Source organism: Octopus bimaculoides, chromosome 8 (genome assembly GCF_001194135.2).
Source record: "Octopus bimaculoides isolate UCB-OBI-ISO-001 chromosome 8, ASM119413v2, whole genome shotgun sequence".
NCBI classification, from domain to species: Eukaryota; Metazoa; Mollusca; class Cephalopoda; order Octopoda; family Octopodidae; genus Octopus; species Octopus bimaculoides.
Window position 1 is genome coordinate 81,163,193 of NC_068988.1, and position 26,904 is coordinate 81,190,096.

The 26,904-nt window shown below is 36.0% G+C and overlaps 1 protein-coding gene across 1 annotated transcript in view; it reads right to left on the reverse strand.

Annotated features, from left to right (window-relative positions):
• LOC106877634 (uncharacterized) overlaps window positions 1–26,904 on the reverse strand; it is a 58,166-nt gene that overhangs the window by 12,882 nt on the left and 18,380 nt on the right. The window contains exons 4-6 of the mRNA XM_052969865.1: window positions 23,423–23,528; window positions 13,098–13,193; window positions 8–32 (exon numbers count right to left, since the gene is read on the reverse strand). Coding sequence (XP_052825825.1) covers window positions 8–32; window positions 13,098–13,193; window positions 23,423–23,528 — 227 coding nt within the window. The remainder of the gene's footprint in view (window positions 1–7; window positions 33–13,097; window positions 13,194–23,422; window positions 23,529–26,904) is intronic.

A 26,904-nucleotide genomic window follows, 5' to 3' on the forward strand; every position in this document is an offset into this window, starting at 1 on the left:
TTAAAGCAACCTCTTGACTTACTGGATCACGTCTGAAATAAAAGGAACTGTAAATTAGCTTTTTATCATCACAGATAACAAGCAAAAATAATTTACTGATTTAGAAATGTTAGCGAAAAGGAAGTGCAAGAAATGAGATTTTTTGAGAAAACAACAATTTTTTTGAGAAAACAACAACATGCTGATATATATATACTAGCAGAAATACCCAACGTTGCCTGGGTTAAAGAAAATAATGAAATTTAAAAACGCTGTCTAGATTACACAGGTCTCAACTGCTAGTAGCTGATATACCAACTTTCTACATAACTCTGCAACTCATGCCAACACGGAACATAGACGTTAAGTGAAATGTGAAAAGAAAATTTTCAACTCATATATGTATATGAAATAAATACACATTTGTCCAACTTATTTCGTAGCCAAAAAAAGGTACAGATAATAAAACAATGAAAGGCCATATGTAGAGTACACACACAAACAGACAGTGAATATATCATGTTATTGTTTCACTTTTATACACACAGATATACATTCACGCATGTCAGTCGAAACGTGGAAGTGTAATAGTAATACTTCAACACTCAATGGTTTTACACTTCTGTATATGACATGGACCTATGATTCATGTAAGTGCTTCTTCATATACTATGTTTTCTGTCTTGCCACGTTTATCACTGAGAATGTAGAAGTTCTTTTCATCTTGAAGTGTAGAACATCCAACATACAGCTGACCATGTGAGAAGCAAGGTTGAAGGAAGTTAAGTCCCACCACCTTTAGAGATTGACTTTGTGCTTTGTTGATAGACATTGCAAAGCTAAGTTTGACAGGAAACTGCAGTCTCTTGAACTGAAAGGGAAGATCATTTGAAATGAGAGGTATCCTTGGAATAAAGACATTCTCAACCTTCATGTTGCCATGATGGAGAAGAGGTTTCTCAGCTGCATAGGAGACTTGCACATTTGTGCCTCTGTCAGAGTGCATCCCAGTGTGCCTCATCTTCCAGAAGACCTCTGAGATGGTAAGCCTGGCGATATGTTTGACATACTGTGTTATCAACCATATGTAAGGCTGTAAATGATGTGGGTCCCTTGACCCTTAGATAGTAGCACTCTGAGTAGCTGGGATGGACAACATAGACTCTGCCGAGTGTGTCTGATTTCTTGATTTCTAGATGATGTATGGGTGCTCCAAGTGTACATCTTTTCCATTTGATTTAGTTCCAGGTATAGAATTGTGGAACTTGATTGTATAGCAGTCTTGAAGCTACTTCATCATCTTGACAGAGATTGAAGAATGCTGTGAGTGTGATATTTTTAGGAGCTTCCATTTGTCTCTGAGATGGAGGACAATGTCATGCTTGTCATGTTCTTGCCCAACAAGAAACACAGCTATTTCATTTGCTGTTGGCCTCTTAAACCTCCCTTCATGTTGACCAGATGGTTTCTTGTCTAATCTGATAACTACCTTGTAATCCATGGTGTCAGGTAGAATTGTTTCAAGTGCAATCTTGAAGCTTCTGATCAGGTTGTTGTTATGCAGCATCTTTTGCAGAGACACTACAATGTTCATCCTGATGCCAGAAGTGTTCTTGCACCTCTCTTGCCCTTTTTGATGAGAATCACCCATAAAATACATTTGAAGGAATTTTGGTGATTCATTTGACAGAGGTAGTAGAGAGCCAATCCAATGATAAATCTGACCTCGGACCTTGAAAGTTTGCATGTGGCTCCAAATGATGTCATCTGTAGTGCAGCATTGTACTGTCTAGTTTTGTTTTGGAAGTGCTTGGAATCTTGGTCAGTTGATGACAACAGTTTCTTCAATGTCGCTGAAGGTCGGGGGATTGCAGGGAGTTTAACCTTTCCAACACTGCAGCACAGTGCAGGTGTCTCCCCAGACTACTTCTTGAAGTCAATATTTCAAAAACTTTCAAAGGTGTGAATGTAATATAAAAAGCAATATTTTTTTATTTTTTATAATTTTTAATAAAAAAAAAAAATCAAATAAACAGCGTATTATTTGTCTGAGGTCAGACTGTTTATGCATCACAAGAATGAAAGCAATTGGTGATGCTGTATTCGCGTGAAAAGTGAATATGCACACAAATCTATATCTATCTATCTATCTATCTATCTATATATATATGTATATATATATATATATATATATATATCTATATATATATACATATCATCATCATCATCGTTTAACATCCATTTTCCATGCTGGCATGGGTTGGACAGTTCGACTGGGGTCTGGTAAGTCAGGAGGTTGCACCAGGCCCCAATCTGATCTGGCAGTGTTTCTACAGCTGGATGCCTTTCCTAACGCCAACCACTCTGAGAGTATAGTGGATGCTTTTTACATGCCACCAGCATGGAAGCCAGTCAAGGCGGCACTGGTTTCAGCCATATTCGGATGGTGCTTTTTATGTGCTCCTGGCTTGGGGCTCACAACTACAATTTCCATTTGATTTGATTATGATATTGCTGATGTTGATGTACTTGACTCAATAGGTCTCCTCAAGCATGGCATGTCACCCAATGATCCAAGGTACTTTTGAGTGGGCTGGTTATGCAAGACTGGTGTAAGTTACTGCTGTGGACTCACTTTATTTGCTGGGTCTTCTCAATCACAGCATATCTCCTGAGGTCTCAGTCTTTCATCATTGCCTCTGTGAGGCCCAACATTTGAAGGTCATGCTTCACCACCTCATCCCATGTCTTCCTGGGTCTCCCTCTACCCTGGATTCCTCCCACTGTTTGGGAGTGGCACTTCTTCATGCAGCTCTCCTCGTCCATCCACAGTACATGACCATACCAGCGCAAACATCTCTTTTGCATGCCACATCTGATGCTTCTTATGTCTACCATTTCTCTCAGAATGCTTACACTCTGTCGTGTGTGCACACTGACATTACACATCCAGCGGATCATGCGAACTTCATTTCTTTCGAGCCTACGCATGTGTTCAGCAGTTATGGCCCATGTTTCACTGCCGTGAAGCATGGCAGTTCATACACATGCATCATACAATCTACCTTTCACTCTGAGTGAGAGGCCCTTTGTCCCCAGTAGGGGTAGAAGCTTTCTGAACTTTGCCCAGGCTATTCTTATTCTAGTGGTAACACTCTCTGAGCATCCACCCCTATTACAGACTTGGTTACCTAGGTAGTGGAAGTTATCAACTACTTCTAGTTTCTCCCCATGGCATGTGATGGAGTCTGTTTTCTGAGCATCTGTGGTGTTTATTGCACGTGAAAGCTATCTTCCCGATTAACCTTCCTTTGATGTTGCAGCACCTCTTATGCATCCATAACTTACACTGAGTACATCTTATGGAATTTCTACCTACACCTTTACTACAGATCGAGCAGGGCCACCAACCTGAAGGGGTGTGTGATGTGTTCGCCTTCCTGCTTACTAGAATTTTGGTCTTTGCAACATTGACTCTAAGGCCCTTTGATTCTAAACCTTGCTTCCAAACTTGAAGTTTCTTCTCTAGTTCTGGTAGTGATTCTGCTATGAGGGCCAGATCATCAGCATAAAGGACTTCCCAGGAGCAACCTGTCTTGAATTCCTCTGTAATTGCCTGGAGGACTACAATGAATAAGAGGGGCCTGAAGGCTGATCCTTGGTGGACCCCTACTGCTACCCGGAATTCTTCACCATACTCATTTCTAATCCTAACCTACTGACACCCACCATCTCTGTATAGGACCTGTACAACCTTTATTAACCATTTGTCAATTCCCAGTTTCTGCATCACCCACCAGATGAGGGATTGGGGGACCCTGTCAAAGGCTTTCTCCAAGTCCACAGAAGCCAAATATAGGGGTTTATCTTTGGCTAGATATTTCTCCTGCAGTTGCTGTACCAGGAATATAGCATTAGTGATGTATCTACCTGGCACAAAACTGAACTGCATCTCACCTAAGCGGACTCTCACCCTAATTAGTTGGGCTATGACTCTCTCCGTGACCTTCATCACCTGATGCAACTGTTTGATACCCCTGTAGTTATTTCTAACTGAAGCATCACCTTTACCTTTGTAGCAGTTGACTATGGTGCTGCTATGCCAGTCATTGGGTATGACTCCATCATGAACTATATATGTATGTATACATATACATTTGGTTTGTAAGATTCTTTGTGAGCTCATGTATTGAAGCATATTCTGTTGTGTCTGGGGAGACTCATTCTATTTTGGTGCCTTATAATTTAGCACACCCTCCAGTAAAATTTACACTTATTTCTTTTTTATTTTTCTAAAATTTTCGTTGCATCTTGCAACCTTTTCAATAGTCTTGACTCTTAGTTATTCACACTGCATTCCTTGTTGCTTGTTTGTGTGCATGTGTGTGCCTATACATGCATGTATGTGTGTATGCATGTATGTGTATGTGTGTGTGCATATGTATCTACTTGTGTGTGTGTACATTGGTATGTATGTATTCTACATATTCATGTGTTTGCATGTCTGTGCTTGTATGTTTTTATGTATGTGCGCGTGTGTGTTTGTATATGTGTGTGTGTACCTCTGTCGCCTTGTGTGTGCTTGTGCCTGTTCTGCAACTACGTACCGTTTTTGTATGTATGTATGTGCATCTCCATATGTGTGGACGTGTATCTCCATATGTGTCCTTGTGTGAAGTAAAGTGTGTGTGTGTGTGTGTGTGTGTGTATATATATGGTTATGCGTTTCAGTCTTCATTTGCATATGTGTGCTTGTTTGTTCATATAACTTATGTACCTATCCGTCTGTATGTTGATCTGTTTATTTTTATATCCGTATGCTTACATACATGTGCATATAAATATATATATTCATACACCCACCCACACACACACATACATCTATCTACATATATATATATATATACACATACATACACACACACAGATACATACATCTATCCACATAACAATCCACTAACTATTCCCGTCTACCTGTGAAAACTGTGGGTATGGGGGTTTGATATCTACTATGTATATTTCCTATTTAGTATTGGCGAAGTTTCATTTATGAGGATGTACTCCCGTATTTGTCTCAGAGTTGGGTTGTTTGGGTGCTTGGATAAGATGCGGATGTCAAGCTGACCCAGGTTTCCTCCATGTTGGTCCTTGACATGTTGATAGAGTATGGAGGACTGTTTTATATATATATATTTTTTTTTCTGTAGTTTCAGCTCAGAACTGCGGCCATGCTGATGCACTACTGTTTTGCTACACTGTAATTACTGAGATCCTCCTCCAATATGCAGCACTTGGTGAAGAATGGAGTTTGATGTAGCTACCCTCATTTGCTCCCCTTGCTGTGAGGTAGGTTCATCTGGGACTCTCGACAGTAAGAGGTCCAACTTTGATTTAAAAACTCCTTCATCTACTTTGTGCAGGTTCCTCAGGCTCTTTGGGAGAATATTAAAAAACTGTGGGCCCCTGAAATCCAGGATGTTGCAGTAACTATTCCTGAAGTGCGATGGCGTTGCTGGGATCTTTGGCACTATGCAGTGTCGTCCAGTTCTGACATTGGTGTAGCTTTCAATGCCAAAATTTGGCACAATTTCTTCCAGGATCTCCCAGAGGTATATTAACTGCATACCTCTCCTGCTTTCTCTCCAGAGAGTAGAGTCTTAGCTGTTTCAGCCTTTCCCAGTAGCTGAGCAGTTGCAAAGAGACAATCTTCTTTGTGAGTCTTCTCTGGATTGCTTCAAGGTTCGCTGTTAATTTCACACTGGTGGGTGACCATAGCTGGGAGCAGTAATCCAGGCAGCTGAAGACGAATGTCCTCCAGAGGTCCATCATGGTTTCCTTATCTCTGGTTCTGAATGTTCTCAGGATCCATCCAACCAGTCGTCTGCACTTTGTCACCATCCTGGCAATGTGCACTTGGAAAGGGGTATGATAACTCATGTTGATACCCAGGTCCCTCACTGATTTAGGACCTGGGATTGAAATTCTCTGCGGACCAGTGTACTCTGTAAGTTTCATATTCAGTTTTGGATGCTGGTAGAGCAGAGCTTGGAAATTTTCAGCATTAAACTGCATATTATTATCTTCAGCCCATCTACAAATTGAGTCCAACTCCTGCTGCAGATGCGTAACATTGCTGGGGTTCTCTATTTTCTGCAAGACTTTCATATCATCTGCGTAGCTTGCAAGGGTGTTCTTTGTCTTATACTAATGTGTCCATCTGTTCTAATTTAATTAAGTTCTATATCTTTGTGCAGCTGAGGATTCCTCTGAATTTCAAATTGATGTAATGATTACATTGTTCAATTATATGGAGTTGCATGAAACGATCGTACTACATTACCTCTGGATATCCATGTTGCTTATTTTGATTTTAATCACCTTACTTTGAAATTGTATGGATAATACCATACTAAATTCTGGTGCCTCAACTTAAGTACCATATTCACCTGAATATATAATTTCATAAATACCCAAATAGACATAATGATTATTTAAAAAATCTAGCTAGTAAAATAAAACTATTTAGAAATATCGATGGAATTATAGTGCAATCAGATTAAACTAGGAACCTGTTAAACTAGATGTCAAATTATATGATTACCTATTAGAGAAAGAAATTAATAAGAAATATAAAATTGTTCCGGAAAATACTTTATATTCTATAAATAAAGCCTCTAAATTAATAATGATGAAATATGAATTAGATAATAAGACTGAACCTTATGTACCTATGCACCCTAGAAGTAATTTGAAAGACCATAAGGATAATTTTTATTCTGACTCTAAAGTTAGGCTTATTTGTCCTTGTAAGTCAGATCTAGGTAAATTAAGTAAGATCATTTTACATAAATATATCAATAGATTAAATGATATTAATTACCTTAAATTATGGGATAGTACTATAGATACTTTAAAATGGTTAAATAATATCAAAGATAAAAATACATATAAATTTATTCAAATAGATACTGATAATTATTATTCTTCTATTAATGAGATTGTACTTAATAAGGCCCTAATTTATGCAATGAAGAAGGTAAGTATGACTTATGATGAAGTCAATGTAGTTAAAATGGCTAGGAAATTGTTGATTAAATATAATAATAAGTTGTGGGCTAGGAAAGATACTAGGGACTATTTTGATATACCAATGGGGGCACCCGATTCAGCACAGGTAACTGATTTAGCAGGTATATATTTATTATCAGAACTTCAACTTGAAAACTTAAAATTGGAGGGTGGTTTATATAGGGATGAGCTTTTATTACTAACTAAGAATTGCATCAATAGAACACTAGAATTATATAAGAAGAGAATATATAGTCTTTTTAAAAGAAATGGATTAAAGATTACTATATATAAAGATTACTATTATTACTAACAATTTTATTATTATTTTTTATTATTGTTGTTGTTGTTATGGCTATTATTATTTATGAGTCGCTTTATCGTATTTCTAATATTTCTGTTGTATTTATATTTATCTTTGGTAGTGTTACAGTAGTCTGAACCCCTAGCTGAACCTCCCCCCCCCTCACTCAAATAAAACACTAAACTAAATAAATAGATGGACTGAATGACTGATTAGATGATTAATTGAACAACTCAACACTATTGTATAGCGTCTTGCACTTACTGTATTGTGTCTGATGGAATATATTGTAAACATATTTTTAGTGATGAATAACAACTTAGAAAAATAACTTATCCGGTCCCTTCTGATATTTTGTCCCTTATTAGAAATTAGTCCTTATAACTTTTGACATAGAATTTTCCCCTGTATTTAGTTTTGTCACTGTTAAACCTATGCATATATAGGTTGCATTAGCTTGTAAAGCTGGACCGATATCCTATTTTTAAATAGAAAAAAATAAATTTAAAAAAAACCCTCCAGAGTATTCTCCCTTGAATTACTCCTCTGTGGACCAAACATTTTTGTTATTTTCTTATTTTAACTACAAGAAGGAGAATTTTCTTTCTTCTTTTAGAGAACTCTATCTGGTAATATTTAATATGTAATTTATATTCTTTTAACAGTGACAAAACAATAATCGAGGTGAATTTATGGATGACTTTGGAATAATTTTTGATATCCTTGTGGTTGTTGTAGGAACAATAAATAAATAAATGTCTGACGTTTCAATCTACATGGAAGATGTTTCAATTTACAAGGAAGAGACCAGGTGGTCTTACTCTTTGACCTTGGGTACCACCAGGTGTCTCATCTGGAATGCCATAATCTGTGACTCCTTTGCTTCCTCCCACATCCTGGCTGCTGCCTTAAATGGGAGGTTCATTGCTTCTGGAGATGAATAGAACAAAATCCTTAAGTATCAGGACTTGTCAGTGAGCCATTTCTTCCAGCCTGTGGAGTTTGAGACATCTGGAGGAGCTGGACTGCTAACAGTGAAGTTCGTGTCATTGATGGCAGCTCACCTTACAAAGGTGTCAAGTGAAACCTGTGAGGGTGCTTGGCTGTTCCAGTGCCTTAGCCCTGCCATCACACATGGTAATGCTGCATGTTGACTTGTTTCAGTAGATTCTGTTGAACCTTGTGGTGAGAGACCAATTGGTGTTGAATTGACATTTCTTTCTTTCTTTCTTCCTCTTCTTTTTGTCTTTCTTCACTCATGTTTGTTTTCTTCAGTTTTGAATTTGTATTTTTTTTTTTGTTATATATCTATCATATACATGTATTATATATATAATTATTAAATTATCTAAATTAAAAAAAAAACGACCAAAAAAATTGAAGTTATGGAAAAAAATTGTTTTTATTTAGTTTGCCTTTCACTGGCCATGCAAAGGGTTTTTAACCCAATAGTAACATGCAGTTATATATAGCTTTATTTCCTTTGTTCCAGAAAGAAGAAAAAAAAAATTCACATATTCTCGAAATTTATAACTTCTTATTACATCAAAAATATTATAAGATGCTTTCCATGTCACATATACTCATAAGTGGGTATCCCAGTTTCCAAAGGGTATATATTTCTCACTGGACAAGATGCAATTCCATTGCAAGATTACTCACTGAGTGGACAGGAGCAACGTGAAATGAGGGCTTTTGGTTAAGAACACAATGCTGTGCCCTGTCCAGGAGTCAAAACCACAATCTTATGATCATGAGTCCAACACCCTAATAACTAAGCCACGTGTCTCCACACACACACACACACACTCGTTTGTGGATTTTCATCTTTTAGTATATAAAATGTATTTCTCTGACAAGGCTTTTTTTCGTGTAGTAAGGGAGATAACTCTGAAGCAACTTTATCAAACAAAACTGACTGTAGATTGATTTCGCTCTTACATTTCGTTGGGTAGTTGGTAAATATATATGCTTTTATATACACGCACAAATACACATATAGATATATATACATACACATATACATGCATATATACACATGCATATATATAAATATATACATACACACACATATATGCATATATATATATATATATATATATATATAAATACAAACACACATATGTATATACATGTGTATATATATACACATTCATATATGCATAGACATACAAAGTCTGATCAATAAGTATCCGGACTGTTGTCATAGTAACAAAGCTAAAGTACGCAGAATGAAGCCACTTGGCACAGATTAACTTTGAATTCTGCTGTGCAAGCGCACTCAGCTTTAACGTTCTAGCTCACTTCTGCTGTTTATAGTAGTGCTTGGAAGGAAGGTGTGTAGTGTGTGATTGCTGCATTGTCCACGAGAGAGAAAGTTGTGATGGTGATACCTGCTCAGAGGCCCATGCAAAGTTGCAGAAGGTGTATGGAAAAGAGTGTATAAGCTGCACACAAGTATACAGGTGGTTCAGACGTTCCAAGATGGCTGAAAAATGTCAATAATGATGAACATACAGGGAAACCCACAGACAGCAGAACTTAGAAAAACATCACAGATGTGCATGCACCTGTGAGAGGAAATCATTGAATCACCATGCATGAGTTATCAGAGGATGTGCAGATTAGTTACGGTTCAGTTCAGTCCATTATCACTGAAGATTTGGGTATGAGATGTGTGTCTGCCAAGTTTGTGCCAAAACTGCTTTCAGCTGACCAAAATGATACTCATCTTTCAGTTGCACAAGATTTCCTTGATTGAGTTGAGAACGACCAAAGCTTTTGAAAACTTTGCGTAGGCCTCTGAGCAGGTATCATCAAGCTTTTGGCAAAATTTGATGCAGATTCTCTGCTCAACTTTCTCTGTCATTGTCAATATGATGATCACATGCTACACATCTTCCTTCCAAGTACTGCTGTAAACAGCAGAAGTGAGCTAGAATGTTAAAACTTAGTGTACATGTACAGTAGAGTTCATGGTCAATCAGTGTCAAGTGGTTTCACTCTGCATGCTTTAGCTTCGTTACTATGGCAACAGACTGGATACTTATTGATCAGACCACATATATATATATATATGTATATACATATCGTTCATCATCATTATCATTTAATGTTTGTCTTCCTTGCTGGTACACATACACACACGCATGCACACATACATACATGAATGCTTGCATCCATCCAATTTTATGTTGGAGAGGAAAGAGGTGAAATATATTTAATGATATTTTAAAATTTGATTTAAAATTATTTTTGTTATAAAAATTAGTTCATTGTTTTTACAAATTTCAGTCATAGGATTAGTGGCCATGCAGCATCATTGCCTTTTAATCAATTACATTGTCTCCATAACTTGTTTCATTCACTGTTACTTATCTTATTGATTTCTGAAGGTTGAGAGGTAAACTTGACATATGAAGGATTTGAACTAAGAGCATAAAATCATGTGTCCAACGCTTTACTGATCCTACAACTCAGCCATCCACCTATGCCCATCAGTTCACTTTTCTGAATAGTCTGTAAAAGCCTGACAACCTTTTAATATATATTTAAAAGATAAAAGTGCTAATTTATTGAAATAAGTATAATTGCTGGATGCCTGCCACTGAGCAACTCCAGCAGACTGAAATCATGTGATCTGACAATTCCAGCATCCATAACAGATGATTCTCATCTGCTATGATACATATCTGTGCTTTTATGTACAATGTGTTTCAAGTATTTGGTATTTTAACAAGATACATTAAGTTGGATGTAAAGATTGCCTTTTGGTAATACTAATACTGCTTCTGCTGCGAATAATTATTTTATTGTATAATTAGAAATAAATTCTTGTTACCAAGAAAACTTATTAAATTTAATGTCTCTGTAGAAATATAGTTTAATCATTAATTGCATTTAGTAATAATTACTAATTATAACTAAAAGCCATAATTTTACATGTTATAATTGACAGTTTTATCCAATCATATATCCATTCCTCTGTTCTTGGGAGGGTTATAGAGGCAGAGTCTCTAGGCACCTCCTCCATAGGGTCTAATTAGAAACAACCATCATTAAACTTTCTGGTTAGATTCTCAAGTATGACCAACTGAGACTAAGGATATCATTCAAGTATCTTGTTCTTGGCCAACCTTAAAATATCCTGATATTTAACTCATCTTAAAGAATCCAGCTTGTTCGTCTTTCCTGAGACATTCTAATCATGACTGTCATACCAGAGTTGTGATCTCTCAATGAGGAGGAGTGGCTTGACCTGGAGTGATTCCTTGATCTGAGCTTCACACCCTGTTAAGTAATGTTATTCAAGAGATCCTTCAGCGGAACCCCATTTCAGTTGCTTGTATTCGCAAGAGTAAACTTTCTAGTTATATTATACTTAAATAATTTGTATTAATTTCACCATTGGTTTCAATGGCTGCTGTGAATGACTGTGGCTTTGAACTGGTTGGTCACCCTCCCTATTCCCCTGATTAGGTTCCATCTGACTATCATCTGGTGATAACCTTTTTAACCAACAGAATGAAAGTTTCTTCACCAATGGGATCCGAGCACTGATGGAAGGAATGTGTGGACTGCAAGGAGGACCAAGTCGAAAAATAAACCTCATTTAGTCACATTCCATGCAAGTATCTTTGTCAGCCTATGAACTTTTCAATGGATTCCTGTCTATATCTTGTTTAAACTTTAAACTACTGTACTTTTGTTCAGAAACATGAGAATAGTTTTACACTAAAAATCAATTATTAACAAACAATAGAAAACTAGGAGAGTGCTGTTTTCTAAAGAATTACTCTGATAACTTATTTTTTTTATTTTTGAGTAGGGATATTGAGATTTTAACTGTTCACTTCAATTCGAAACAGTAGACAGAGATATACAAAAAGGGATAGGTTGAGCATGACGGGGAAAGCTTTAGATCATTGATCAGCTTACTCACAGTTGACCAAGTTTTAGAGGTTATTAGATTAATATATTCAATCAGTGCATAAGCACTATTAAATTCACTGAATTTAAGATCTCATCTGGGAATCTAACCAGAAAGTTTAATGATGGTTGTTTCTAATTAGACCCTATGGAGGAGGTGCCTGGAGACTCTGCCTCTATAACCCTCCCAAGAACAGAGGAATGGATATATAATTGGATAAAACTGTCAATTATAAAAGGTAAAATTATGACTTTTAGTTATAATTAGTAATTATTACTAAATGCAATTAATGATTAAACTACATTTCTACAAAAACATTAAATTTAATAAGTTTTCTTGGTAACAAGTATTTATTTCTAATTATACAATAAAATAGTTATTCGCAGCAGAAGCAGTATTAGTATTACCAAAAGGCAATCTTTACATCCAACTTAATGTATCTTGTTAAACTGCAATATATCAAGACTTCAATACAATATCCACAATAGGAATGAGTTTGCATAGAGATAATTTGGATGAAACAAAATGTTCAGAGCAGAATATTTCGAAAGAATAAAAAGATTTCACAGATATTTCATAATTTCATTCTAAGTTCTGCAATTGTTTCCATAGTCCAAAAACAAAACATCATCATCAACATAATCATTACATAATTAATACATAAAAAAAGGTAATTAATTTGAATGAGATGAATAAACTATTTCATCAGGAAATTAAATTTGAAATATTATTAGATTAGAAAGGCAGAAAGAGGCAAAGAATAAATGAAGAGAGAAGGAAGCTGAGGAAGAGAAATAATAAATGAGATGTACCTACTTTCCTTGACCAAGGGTACTGTATAGGTAATTCCAACAGGATACTAGTGCTGAAATCCCTGCTGATGAAGGATACTGGGGTCGAGACATACAATACCTGTTTGACAGACAAAATAAGACAGATAATAAAACTGAAGAAGTTCAATATTTATATCAAATATGGCTAGTTGCTACTACCAATTGATTCCTCTTATCTAGACCCTGGTTTTGGTCACTGGACACTGATCGTATTAGGACACCACCAAGATATTTATGAAGATAGGGAAAACACAGAATTGAGTTGTGTGGAAGGATGTTGTATTTGCAAATCTGCCCGACCCATAAAAAATGTAGGAAGAAATATAACTAAAAACTAATGATGATGATGACAACTACAACAATGATGACAACAATTATGAAATAGATGAATGAATTTTACCCAGCAGGCTAACCATTCTGCCAGTTTGCCATAATAATAATAATAATAATAATAATAATAATAATAATAATAATAATAATAATAATAATAATAATGGTTTCAAATTTTGCCACAAGGGCAACAATTTGGGGGGAGGGGATGAGTCAATTACATTGACTCCAATGTTCAACTGGTACTTATTTTATTGACCCTGGAAAGATGAAAGGCAAAGTGAACCTTGGCTGAATTTGAACTCAGAATGTAGCGATGGGAAAAAATACCGCTAAGCATTTTGTCCAGCATGCTAACAATTCTGCCAGTTTGCTGCCTTAATAATAATAATGATAATAATAATAATAATTCTTTCTACTGAAATTTGGGGGAGGGAACTAGTTGATTATACTGACCCCAGTCTTTCACTGGTACTTAATTTATCGACCCCCAAAGGATGAATGACAAAGTCGCCCCCAGCAGAATTTGAACTCAGAACATAAGGACAGGTGAAATGCTGCCTTCCTTTTTACTATAGGCACAAACCTGAAATTTTTTGGAGAGGCAGCTTGTCAATTATTGGTACTTAATTTATCAACCCCCAAAAAGATGGAAGGCAAAATTGACCTCAGTGGAATTTGAACTCAACATAAAATCAGATAAAAATGCTTAGCATTCTGTCCAGTGTGCTAATGCTTCTGCCAGTTTGCTACCTTAATAATCCTTTCTCCTAAAGGCATAAGGTCTGAAATTTTGGGGGAGAGGACTGGTCGATTACACTGACCCCAGTGTTTCACTGGTACTTAATTTATTGACCCCAAAAGTTGGCCTCGGTGGAATTTGAACTCAGAATGTAGCAACAGTGAAATACCGCTAAGCGTTTCATCCAGTATGCTAATGATTCTGCCAGCTTGCTGCTTTAATAATAATAATAATGGTTTCAAATTTTGGCACAAGGCCAGAAATTTTTGGGGAGGGGGTAAGCTGATTAGATCAACCCAAGGATTCAACTGGTACTTATTTTATCGATCCTAAAAGGATGGAAAGGCAAAGTCAACCTTGGTGGAATTTGAACTCAGAATGTAAAGACGGACAAAATGCTACTAAGCATTTTGCCTGGCATACTAAAGATTCTGCCAGCTTGCAATAATAACAATAATAATCCTTTCTACTATAAGCACAAGGCCTGAAATTGTTGAGAAGAAGAAGCAAGTCGATTACATCGATCCCAGCACTTCATTGGGACATATTCCATCAACCCCAAAAGGATGAAAAGTAAAGTTGACATCAGAGGAATTGGAACTCAGAATGTAAAGAGCAGGAAGAAATGCTGCTAACCATTTTGTCCAGCATGCTCCCAATTCTGTCTACTTGCCACCTTTGTATAATATTAATATTGGTTTCAAATTTTGGGAGAAGGGGCAAGTCAATTGTATCAACCCCAGTGCTGAACTGAAAGGATGAAAAGCAGAATATGAACTCAGAGCATAAAGATGGATGAAATGCCACTAAGCATTTGTCTAGTGTGCTAATGATTCTGACAGCTGTCTGTCTTATCAATAATAATGGTTTCAAATTTTAGCATAAGGCCAGTAATTTTAGGATAAGTCAATTACATTGATCACAGTGCTTAACTGGTACTTATTTTATCAACCACTGAAGGGATTAAAAAAGCAAAGTGGTGTTTAAACGCAGACTGTAAAGAATGATGAAATGCTGTTAAGCACTTTGCCTGTTGTGCTGATGATTCTGCCAGCTCGTTCCCTTAAATAATAATTATAAACCTTTCAACTAAAGGCATAAGGCCTGAAATTTTGGGGGAGGAGACTAGTCGATTACGTTGATCCCAGTGCATAACTGGTACTTAATTTATTGACTCTGAAAGAATGACAGGCAAAGTTGACCTTGGTGGAATTTGAACCCAGAATAAGAATAATAATAATAACAATGGTTTCAAATTTTTAGCATAAGGCCATTGGGAGAGGGGTTAAGTGGATTACTTCGACCCCAGTGCTCAACTGTTACTTATATCATCAACCCCAGCAGGATTTGAACTAAGAACATAAAGATGAACAAAATGCCACTAAGCGCTTTGCTTGGTGTGCTAACAATTCTGACAGGACACCACCTTAGATAATAATCATTATAATAATTCTTTCTACTCTGGCACAAGGCCAGCAATTTTGAGAGAATAAGGCAAGTCTGTTACCTCAATCCCAGGACTTGATTGTTAGTGTATTTTATTGACACCAGAAGGATAATAATGAAGGGGATTAGTTGATTAAATTGGTCCCAGTACTTCATTAGTGCTATATCATTTTATTGACTCCAAAAGAATGAAAGATAAAGTTCATTTTGACAAAATCTGAATTCACAACATAAAACACCAGAGCAAACATTACAAGGCATTTCCTCCAAAATGCAAATGCTTCTGACAATCCACTTATTAATTTAGGCACAAAGGTCAGTAATTTTGAGGGAAGGGTTAGTAGTAGGTTACATTCACTTGATAACTGGGCTGCTACTTTACTTTACTGACCCTGGGGTTATGAATGACAAAGTTGATTTCATCGTTATTTTTAAGTTGTTACTACTACTACTACTTGTAGTAGTAAGAGATAAATTGTTGGGGATATTATAAATGCAAAATATTTAGAAAAAAATAAATAAAAACGATAAGTAAAAATCACCAGGGAATTTACATGGAGCAAAAAAAGGTGAGATCAACAGTAACAAAACAAATAATAATAATAATAATGATAATAATAATAATAATAATAAAATTTTAAAAGGATTGATGTAACTCTTCACAAAGGTAAACAGACAAGACAAAGAGTGTGATGCAAATGCAATAGATATTTTATTAGTTGAACAATATTTTGACAGCAAGCCTGTCTTTGTTGAGTTCAAAATAAAAAGTGATAAAAATTCAAGATTATAGAAATTCAGATCTAAAATATGAACAAGAGCAACCAGCATCCACATGTTGATGGAATGACATCGTCAGTCTTTAAGTTTCAATTTTATAACTGGCGGAAAGAAAAAGACAGAAAAAAAGACTGGTGATGTTATTCCATCAACGTGTGGATGCTGGTTGCTCTCATTCACATTTTAGATTTGAATTTCTATAATTTTGAATTTTTATCACTTTCTATTTTGAACTCAACAAAGACAGGCTTGCTGTGGAAATACCGTTCAACCAATAAAATATCTATTGCAACTGCATTGCGCTCTTTGTTTTGTCTAATAATAATGATAATAATGATTTCATTTATTTGCCACAAGGGCGAAGGATGAGAAGGACAATACAAAGACAGACATAAAGTGTTGGGGTTCACATATAATGAAATGATAAAAAAAATAGAGAGAAAGAAACTAAGTATACATGGTATACACTGAAAAAGAAGCAACATATGCATAGCATACAAAGGTTAACAAATAAAAAAGGGGGTGGGGAGGATGATAGAGATGTGGCCCTCCTGATACAGGAAAGCCTCTAGGGATAATCAAGGAACCCCACTGTCCAAGATTTCCCTGAAATCCCAAGAGCAAGTGCCCTCTTCAATTCTTTCTCTTTGACTCACAGGTCTACACTTTGAGAGGTACCATCCACTCTTGCCATTTTTGCAACTTTCACTCACCTTTCAATAAACTCAAGCACAGCACATCCCTCTTCACTCTCAATTTCCTTTTCAAATGAAGCTTGAAGAAGTCACTGAGAGCTCTACCAAAGAGGGATGTATCTGTCCTCAAGCCTTTCAGCCTTAATAATAATTAGTGGGACCCGTGAAAATTCTACAGAATGAAAAAGATTAAGAGAAGCTATTTAAGAAAGGATGATTTTTATTTTTATTTTGCTAAGTTATTTCACTTCCAGTCACAAAACAATACGATTTAAAAATTTTCCTCTGCTAAGCACTTTATATTTCTCTCTTTTACTCTACTTCTTCAACAAACTTTTTAACCATGTAATTCTCCTCTTCCTGTCTTTAACATTTCTCTTTCTCTTCATCTTTCACTTCCACTAACCACATGAGTGACTGGTTATCTGTTATCTCACTCACTCTCACATTCCCTCTTATTCTCTCTCACTCCACTTCCTCCTCCTCTCTAACAAAATAAAGCATAAAGTGTGAATGAACAGGTAGAAGAATAATAATATAGAATTAGTTCAGTAAAAAGAAAAAACTTTTCACTATCAACACACAACCACCATCACTATCACTATAGTTTTCAGTAACAAAGTTCATTTCATTTCACTTCAGTCCAGCTGTTTGTTTATATCTACTTTTTCTTGCTGTCAATGTATCTCTACTCTAATACTACAAACACTATCTGTCTGTCTGTCGGTCACTCTCTCTCTTAATGTAACTACCTCCCCTGTCCATCTCTCTCTATTTACCTTTCTTTGACCTCACCACCCAAAACATCATTCTCTGTTAAACATTGCATCCTAAACATATCTCTTTCTCTTTACCTTTCCCTCCCCACCCTACAGAACGTTGTTAACATTTATCTCTCCTTCTTTTCTCTTAACTTTTTCTCTTGCTCTTTGCCTCTCCCTTCAACTAACCATGTGATGCATTTGGCCTTATTATACATCTTTCTGTACTTCTTCCTCACTTCCTTTTTCTCTACTCATACTCCTCCTCTCTCACTTTCACTTTTACTCTACCTCCACATCTCTAACAAACGAACAAGCAGATTATTATACAGATGGTTTCAAATTTTGGCACAAGGCCAGTAGTTTTGGGGGAAAGGAATAAGTCGATTACACCGATCCCAGTGTTCAATTGGAACTTATTTTATCGACCTTGAAAAGATGAAAGGCAAAGTCAACATTGGCAGAATTTGAACTCAGAACATGAGGACAGACTAAATGCCACTAAGCATGCCAGCTCACCACCCTACAATAATAATGATGATGATAATGATAATGGTTTCAAATTCTGGCAGATGGTCAGCAAATTTGGGGGAGGAGACTAGTTGATTACATTGACCCCAGTACTAAACTGATACTTATTTTATTGACCCTGAAAGGATGAAAGGCAAAGTAAACTTTGGTGGCATTTGAACTCAGAACGTAAAGATAGTTGAAATACCACAAGGCATTTTTGCCCAGCACAGTTATAATTCTGCCAGCTTACCACCTTGATGATAATAATAATAACCCATACTACTATCGGAACAAGGCCTGAAATTTTGGAGGAGGGAGGCAAGTCATTTACATTGGCCCCAGTGTTCAATTGGTACTTATTTTATCAACCCCCAAAAGGATGAAAAACCAAGTTGACCTTAACAGAATTTGAACTCAGAATGTAAAATCAGAAGAAATGTTGCTCACTCCTTGGAGTGAGCAACTTATATATCTTAGAAATTCCTTATATTAGATGGTCAAGCTTCTTAACTTCCACAGCCACTTCTACCTCAGACTATATTTAACCTTCTATCTAATGTTAGTAATTCTCACGATATCAGTTCAACTTCAGGCAGACATCATCACCAGAACCATAAAGACAGATTTTCTATAGATATATTCTCCACAGAAAAGTGGTAGAAAGAAAACAAGAAAATATAATTGTTATCAGTTGTTGTTCATGTAGAATAATTTCCAATTCAATTTAAGCTCCACATGTATCAGACTCTTATACTATTGCAACAAAAATAGATTTTTTTTATTTACCCAATCATACAAACTTGCTAGAAAATTAGATCTCTATAAAGAATTTCTCCATAAAAAAACTTAAAAAGGAATACAAAATAAACAAAAAACTATTTCTGAAGCAAAACTGTGTAGAGCTAGTAATGTTGACACAAAGATTTACTGTCATCATCAATTATCATTAAACTGCTTCACAATCAGTTCTTACAGACTGCTCAACTAATGTATGCCAAGACAATGTATTTTTTGCATCAAGTTATTGCTATGTATTTGCTATATACAACTTGCTTGTTTGCTTAATTAGGTAAAACAAATGAAAATAGGATAAAGAGAATAAAATATTCTATTTCTCTGGTTTCTAAGATAAATTACTGAAACTTCCTTTTATATCACAATACAATTTAGGTTAAAACTCAAATTTAGCAAAGGAATGTATCTTCTGTTGTCAGACACGATGACAAACCTGCCACAGAATTTGTGTGCCAAATCTTGATAATTACAGGATTTGTGTGCATCATTCCATCAATATACTTCTAAAAGATAATAATCCATGAGGTTTATTAATTCTTACAAGAATACAAGGGTCTTTAAAACACAAGCAACATCGAAAAAATTTGTTTCTAATTCTCAGTCAGTCTTTTGTTTCAAGAAACTAGGAGAACCCTAGTATTAGACTGGTACATATTGATCCCAGAAGGATGAAAGTGGACTTCAATGGGATTTAAAATATTAAGTATTAGAACTAAATATTGATCTCAAATGTTGACACAAGGCCAGCAATTTTGGGAGAGGGTTAAGTCAATTATATCAACCCCCAGTGTTCAACTGGTACTTACTTTATTGGTCCTGAAAGGATGAAAGGCAAAGTCAACCTCAGTGGAATTTGAACTCAGAACGTGAAGACATGAAATGCCACTAAGCGTTTTGCCTGGCATGCTAACGATTCTGCCAGCTTGCCATCTTACTAGAACTAAATATTGCAAGGCATTTCGTCACTGTTAATATGTTAGTCATAGAAAGGTTAATTCATTACTTTTGCAGGCCCAGATTGGTGTGGATAAAACCCCACTTAAAAAGAGGCAAGCTCCACGAGAAAATCATAGGCAGAAAGGGGACAAGAGCAGTGAGTTGTAGAAGTAGCATCTGGTTGAACACTTCAAGAAGGATAAATCCTTAATAGGTATCCAAGGACAGATGTTGGTGTTAAATCAGACCCCATTAAAAAAATCAAAGGACCAGGCACTGGTGTTGAACCAGACCTGATTTAATCTGAAGAAAAGATGTTAATCTAGCTCTTGAGATATTTCATGAATAATCATTACGTGAACACAACTCCAACATCAAAAATCTCAAAGCAGGCACTGAGATCATTGATATATAAAAGCATAGATGTTGACTTGCTTGCAGACAAGTACATGAAGCAATCTGCTGTCCACTGTAGAACATACAACTTGCCTATGGTTTCAGAGGTGGCAGTAATCACACTAGAGATAAATGCTGGCAACAATGATGTTAGGTTCAGTGCTGAGATGGAAGATTCCAGAGAATTAATAAGCTTTACCAAGTTTACAATCCTCTGTTTTGTACTGCACTTCCTACATGGTGATGATGGCTAGCAGTTTGGACTGAAGATCATCAATCACAATTTGATACCAATACATTTGTCATGTTGGTTCCAGATGTAACAGGATTATTTCAGTACTACCATGAAGAAAACAATTCATGCAGCCATATGGAGTTGTTGCACAGGTAAAAATTGAGTACAACAAACTGTCCTGATCCAAGAACAACTAATCTGCAATATGGGTCTGTTTGATGAAATAATATTGTCAATGTTGGCCAAGAGATTATCCTGTTACCATTATTATATGACAATAAACTCTTTTACAATGGATGTTTCTGAAACTGAATGACAGTCATCTGGTATTATGATAAACCAACTTTCTTCATTATTAAGACCACTCAATTCTAAGTGACAAGAAATGACAACTACTGTCAATCCAAAAAAGAAGACCTGGGATTAACCTAATCTGTGTAAGAGCTTACAGAACATAATATGGTAGTCTTTTTGATGAAGACAAAAATCACTCAAAGAGACTGACAAACAAGGTGATGTTCAGTGAAATTCTAGACAAAAGAAGAAGAATCTTGAAGCAGTATTCCACCACTTTGGCAAAAAAGAGACAGAAAGAAAAAATCATACATGACCCCTGTGTTTCCATCTAGCCAAAAAGCTTCCATTGGAGGATTATAGCCAAAACTGACACTGTACTAAAAAATTCCCAAAGTTTCTTGGAAACTTCACAATTGTAGGCAAGAATTCATATCTTCAATGCCAATAAAGATCTGCTGAGAAGAGAGGCCACATCCATGAAATCAGGCCAGAGAACTGGGCAGAAGATCAAACTGGACAACCAGTGGACTATATCATACTATCTACTCCTTTCCTTGCCACATTAATAAAGTGTCCAGGCTGTGAAATATGTCTATAAATAAAGGAACGGTCAGGTCACATTTACTTCCAGAAATGAGCCTGGGAAAATGGAAGAAGTAGATAATGATAACAAGATTTTTACCAATACATGATATATGTTAACCAGCCAGCCTTTCTGGAGAGTCTATCAGTTACTGTTTCACAACAGAAAGCCTCTTGTTGAGAAGCTGCCCTGATAACTGCTTGGAGAATAAATAGTCCTGTATAATGTGGGGGAAGAGACAGATGTAGTGCCCTAAGGAGTACTAAGTTGATGGACAACTTCCATCTGAATGCACACAACTCTGAAGTACAAGGTGTTTTCTACCCATTTCCATGTATCTATCTGGAAGGATAAAGAATGGTAAAGATACAGAAAGCTGAATGAGAATAATTAGCTGATGGTTAAATCCTCCTAACAATCTTATTCAGCTGTGTCTAAGTTGAGGTTTATTATCTGCAAATTATGCCATCACAAGAAAGGTGCAACCTTGTATCAGGACTTGCATATATTCCAAGGCAGTGAATATGTAACACTTCAATATCTATGCTGTACTCCTTGATAATGATGATTATAGTGAGAGAACTAGGACCATGGAAGAAGTTTTGGCTAAAGTTTAGAGAAATTTTACATATGATCCTTCTTTTTATATGTCTGTTGGCATCCTGGTATTTTGGAACAGGAAAAAAAGCAAAGGGACAAATATGTTGGAGCTTAAGGTGTACATGATACTACCTAAGAATCAGGAGCAGTTTGAGCTCAAATGAAAGGATCTACATTTCAAGAATGGGCTGCTATAGCTTGACCTGAACATGGCTGTTCTGCATCCTGAGTGGGAAGATGGGTCTAAAGTGGTGCAGCTGGAAGCAAATATGAAAGAGGTGCTGCCAACATTGAATTCAGAATAGTGGTTATTTGCTTTTTTCAAGTGTTCACCCCATTGAATAACAAATAAAGCAAAATATTCGACTTAAATACAAGTGGTAACACCAGCAAGACGTATGTAATTACCATGTTCACAAATGCAGTATCTGTTGAAAGGAATGACAGTACTCCAGTCTGGTGACTGGAAATAAATCTTGGACATAAGTGGTACAAGTGAAACTGGAGAGGTCAGAAATTTTGAAGCCAAGGAGATTTTTGGAGCTTATGGCCAAATAGTAGATGATTGCTGCCACCAGTGCTGAAGATATGATGTCCACTACAAAAGTTGCAGTGTCTTGAGAGTGGACAAATTAAATGTGAATGACCTACTTAGTCTGTAACTGGAAGCAGACATAATAAATATAGTAAGGTAATTATAAATATTGGTTCCAAATTTTGGCACAATGCCAGCAATTTTGATGGAGGAGATAAGTTGGTTACATCAACTCCAGTGCTCAACTGGTGCTTATTTTATCAACCCCAAAAGGATCAAAAGCAAAGTTGACCTTGGTGACATTTGAATGTAAAGACATATGAAATACCACTGAACATTATTACTCAGTGCAGTAATGATCCTACCAACTTGCCGCCTAAGAGTAATTATAAATATCATCACCCAATTAACCATTCTGAGGCTAAACAACCCAATACTGTCCCTGGTTCTATAACACAATTTGCATTTTAAAGTGATCTAAGTTAAAAGCTTTCATCAAAATTTCATGCTAATTCATGTTCCAAACACCAGCTTAATGAAGAAAAGTTATTTTACCAGATTTTCAAAATTAACTGAAATAAAGACAGTGCATTTCAACAGAAATATGGCAGCAAAAGAATCAAGAAGAGTGGGGGAAAAAGCCCAACTATTTAAGATAGCTCACCATCGTTTAATGTCGAGATTCTTTCTGAGATTGATTATCTGAGATAGACTATTGTCATCATTAAGGAAGGAATATTCAGATGACTCAGCAGTCATAGGTGACAGGACTATGAAAAAGAAAAGAAAAAGGATTTAGATATATAAAATATATTACATATTAAATTAGATGAATAAAATATATTGTATTATTAGATGTATAAAACATTGTATTAGAGGTATAAAATAGATTATATTAAATATATAAAATATATTGTATCAGATGTATAAAATATGTTAGATAAATAAAAATAGATGTATAAACTATACTGAATTAGATATAGAAAACAGGTGCACAAAATATATTACATTAAATGTACAAAGTTAAAATATACTATATAAAATATATCGATGTATAAAACATTATTATCACATACTTCCAAATACTAATTGCACCATGATCTCTTTTAATAGAATTTTGTCAAAAACTAAACATTGGTATAAACTCAACACTAGTTCTGATGAAAATTATAGAAATCTAAACCTCTACAGGTGCAGGCATGGCTGTGTGGTAAGAAGCTTGCTACCCAACCACATGGTTCTGGGTTCAGTCCCACTGTGTGGCACCTTGAGCAAGTGTCTTATACTATAGGCTCTGGCCAACCAAAGCCTTATGAGTGAATTTGGTAAATGGAAACTGAAAGAAGCTCATTGTGTACATGTATGTGTGTGTCTTTGTGTCTGTATTTGCCTCCCTCCACTGCTTGACAACCAGTGTTGGTGTGTTTACAACCCTGTAACTTCAGCAAAAAGAGACCAACAGAATAAGTATCAGGCTTAACAAAAAAATAAGTACTGGGATTGATTCAGTCAAATAAAAACTCTTCAAGGTGGTACCCCAGCATAGTTGCAGTCAAATGACTGAAACAAGTAAAAGATAAAAGATCATACGATTTATTTAATTCTGATTTTGTTTTGCAAGAATTTTCATTTGAAACCATGTGCTGAAACCAATACTGTTATATTTGAGAAGAGTCACAATGGATGAACTACAAATAAACTCACCAGTTGTTGTTTGTCTACATTTTACTTCCCTTTGTTTTCTCTAAAGCAGTTAATGTTTATGTTCTGAAAAATATTTTTTCTCTACCCTGTTGTGGTTAGATATATTTCTCAATTGTTTATATATATCTTTTCTTTTAAATGCTTGATATACATAGATATATTTAGTTTAACTGTGAGACAAACTACACAACAGGCTTGGTCTGATCTCAGAATATTGTCAAAATTGTAATACTAAATTTGGATTCTCTTTCTCTTTCTCTTTTACTTGTTTCAGTCATTTGACTGCGGCCATGCTGGAGCACCGCCTTTAGTCGAGAAAATCGACCCCGGGACTTATTCTTTGGAAGCCTAGTACTTATTCTATTGGTCTCTTTTGCCAAACCGCTAAGTTACGGGGACGTAAACATACCACCATCGGTTGTCAAGCAATGGTGGGGGGACAAACACAGACACGCAAACACACATACATATATATATATATATATATATATATATATATATATATATATATATATATATATATATATATATATATATACATATATACGACAGGCTTCTTTCAGTTTCCGTCTACCAAATCCACTCACAAGGCTTTGGTCGGCCCGAGGCTATAGTAGAAGACACTTGCCCAAGGTGCCACGCAGTGGGACTGAACCCGGAACCATGTGGTTGGTAAGCAAGCTACTTAACACACAGCCACTCCTGCGCCTGTAATTTCTTTAAATATATTTAGACATATTGAGGCATAGGTGTGACTGTGTGGTTAAGAAACTTGCTTTTCAGCCATGTAGTATTGGGTTCAGTCCCACTGTGCAATACCTTGGGCAAGTGTCTTCTACTTTAGCCCTGGGCTGAGTGTGTGTGTGTGTGTGTGTGTGTGTGCATGCGTGCATACACACACATGCATGTATGAGTTTGTACTGTGTAAGCTTGTCTCCACATAATGTGATATTGTAAATGAACATCAGTCATCCAAGTGATGTTGTTTGTTCTTAGTCTTCCAGTGGAAAACAAGTTGGCAAAGGGAAATAATACTTTGCTTGGAAACAAGTGAGGATTGGTGACAGGAAGGGCATCTAGCCATAAAAATTCTGCCTCAAAAATTTTATCTGACTCATGCAAGCATGGAAAAGTAGATGTTAAAATGATGGTGTTGATGATATTTAAACATATTAACTGTAATGTGGAGTACTGGTGTTACTGAGCCATCATTTGTCATTGTTCACTTTTATGGCTTGGATGAAGATTTAATTGAGGTACCATTTTACAACTAGATGCCCCTCTTGGTACCAACCTTTATCTATTTTTCAAGAAAGGAATTTTTATTCCACTCCCTTTAACAGGAGCTACATAATATTTAATGGGGATATAAGCATGATGTCACTCTTTTACTTAAACTATGTCACACAAAAACATGTGGAAAAAACACACTCCCAGTCTGCTTCTGGTATGCAATGAGATTCTAATTAGTTTTCACTAACCAAATCCACTCACAAGGCATTTGTCAGATACTTGCCCAAGGTGCCACACAGTTAGATACACAGTGCAGCAGTAAAGCCTCCTATATTTTATACATTCATTGGTGTGGTACTGGTGAAGTTAGGCAGGTGGTAATTATATCTTCATGTAGCTGTTTCATTGTACTTTTTCAGTTACCACCATGGTTTGGAGCGGTGCATAACTTATCAAAAATGGTAAATCCTAGCTTTTTTTTTTGCCACACTCTGTAGAACATAGTTCCAAAGTGAATTCCATGTCCATACAGCTACAGCTGTGACTGAAAAGTTTTTTCTTTTATTTCTTTTACTTGTTTCAGTCATTCGACTGTGACCGTGCTGGGGCCACTACCTTGAAGGGTTTAGTCGAGCAATACTGCCATCATCAGTTAATTTTAGGTTCGGTACTTATTCTACAGTCTCTTTGGCTGAACCACTAAGTTATAAGGATGTGAGCAAACCAACTCTGGATGTCAAATGATGGTGGTGGTGGTGGTAGTGGGGAACAAATGCAATGACACACACATTATGGTCCTGATAAGGTAGAAAGCTGGAGTATTGCTTTGTCCCTGTATAAGCAACATACAACAAATGACCATTGCACTCCTTTTGATGCAAGTCTGTGTCACTCTAATGTATAAAAAGTACTTTTACAAAATACATTGGTTATGTATAGTATTGTGTAACTTTCCATATGAAATTTTTGCATGCAATGACATTAAAAAATTGGTACTGAAATAATTTTAACTGGTAATTAAAGATGTGCCAGATTCTTTCTTTGTCTTTTTTATCTGGATTATATATCATCATCATCGTCGTTTAACATCCGCTTTCCATGCTAGCATGGGTTGGATGATTTGACTGAGGACTGGTGGACCACAAGGCGACACCAGGCTCCAATCTGATTTGGCATATATATATATATATATATATATATATATATATA